The 853-nt window shown below is 40.1% G+C and overlaps 1 protein-coding gene across 1 annotated transcript in view; it reads left to right on the forward strand.

The window, feature by feature from the left end:
• Positions 1-853, forward strand: part of GGH (gamma-glutamyl hydrolase (conjugase, folylpolygammaglutamyl hydrolase)) — a 34248-nt gene that overhangs the window by 21042 nt on the left and 12353 nt on the right. Inside the window, exon 4 of the mRNA XM_006880438.1 lies at positions 191-275. Within this exon, the coding sequence (XP_006880500.1) occupies positions 191-275 (85 nt within the window). The remainder of the gene's footprint in view (positions 1-190; positions 276-853) is intronic.

Consider the following 853-nt stretch of genomic DNA (forward strand, 5'->3'; position numbering starts at 1 on the left):
AGACAGTGCGATTGGCACAGGACAGAGCGGAGTTTAGGGCTGTTGTACATAGGGTAGCTATGAGTCGCAGGCGACTCGACGGCACATAACAACAAACAACAGTGATTTTGCTATTTGCATAAATAAAAATGTCATCATAAGATCAGTAATTTTCTTTTGAGGACAAGAACTCTGTTTGATGTTGTTTCAGGGTCCTTTTCCCTGGAGGAAGTGTTAACCTGAAAACTTCTGGTTATGCCAACGTGTCCAGAATATTTTTTAAACTTGCCCTCCAGGTAAAGATCAGTTATTTATTATTACTTTTAAACATTTTTTCTATCAGCGCACCTTTTGTTTCCAGCTTATTGTGACGATGCTTCCGCTGATACCCCATAGTCACCCCTTTAGTCTGTGAGTTGTCTGCTCCTCCAGAGCTGGTAACTGCTCCCAGCTGTTTTCTGAGTGCTTCCTCTAATTCTCAGCTGTGGGGATTCTTGGAGTGCTGCTGGCCACGGCCCCTCAGTGTGTGCTGACCAGTGTAAACCAGGGTGCCATGGTGGTTCTTGTTCTGTGTCCTCTTACGTGTTTTATATCGCACTAGGTGGCATTCATATTTTATTTATTAATTTCTTATCTCCTCTTGGAGTCTCTTCCTAACTTGTTAAATTTTCTTTGCCCTTTCTTTGAAATTAATTTGGACTCAGCCAGTTTCTAACTGAGACTCCCATTGACCCCTCCTCATTATGTTTTAAGTCAAGTTTGCCTTTGGTACCATGGGCCAGACTCTTTGGATTTCTCCTCTGAATTATTATTTTTTTTTAAATTTTATTTTATTAATTTTAATGAACTTTTACAGAGATTTTGGATTTCCATT

This window comes from Elephantulus edwardii, unplaced genomic scaffold (genome assembly GCF_000299155.1).
Source record: "Elephantulus edwardii isolate Elephantulus edwardi_28Jun2011 unplaced genomic scaffold, EleEdw1.0 scaffold00008, whole genome shotgun sequence".
NCBI lineage: Eukaryota > Metazoa > Chordata > Mammalia > Macroscelidea > Macroscelididae > Elephantulus > Elephantulus edwardii.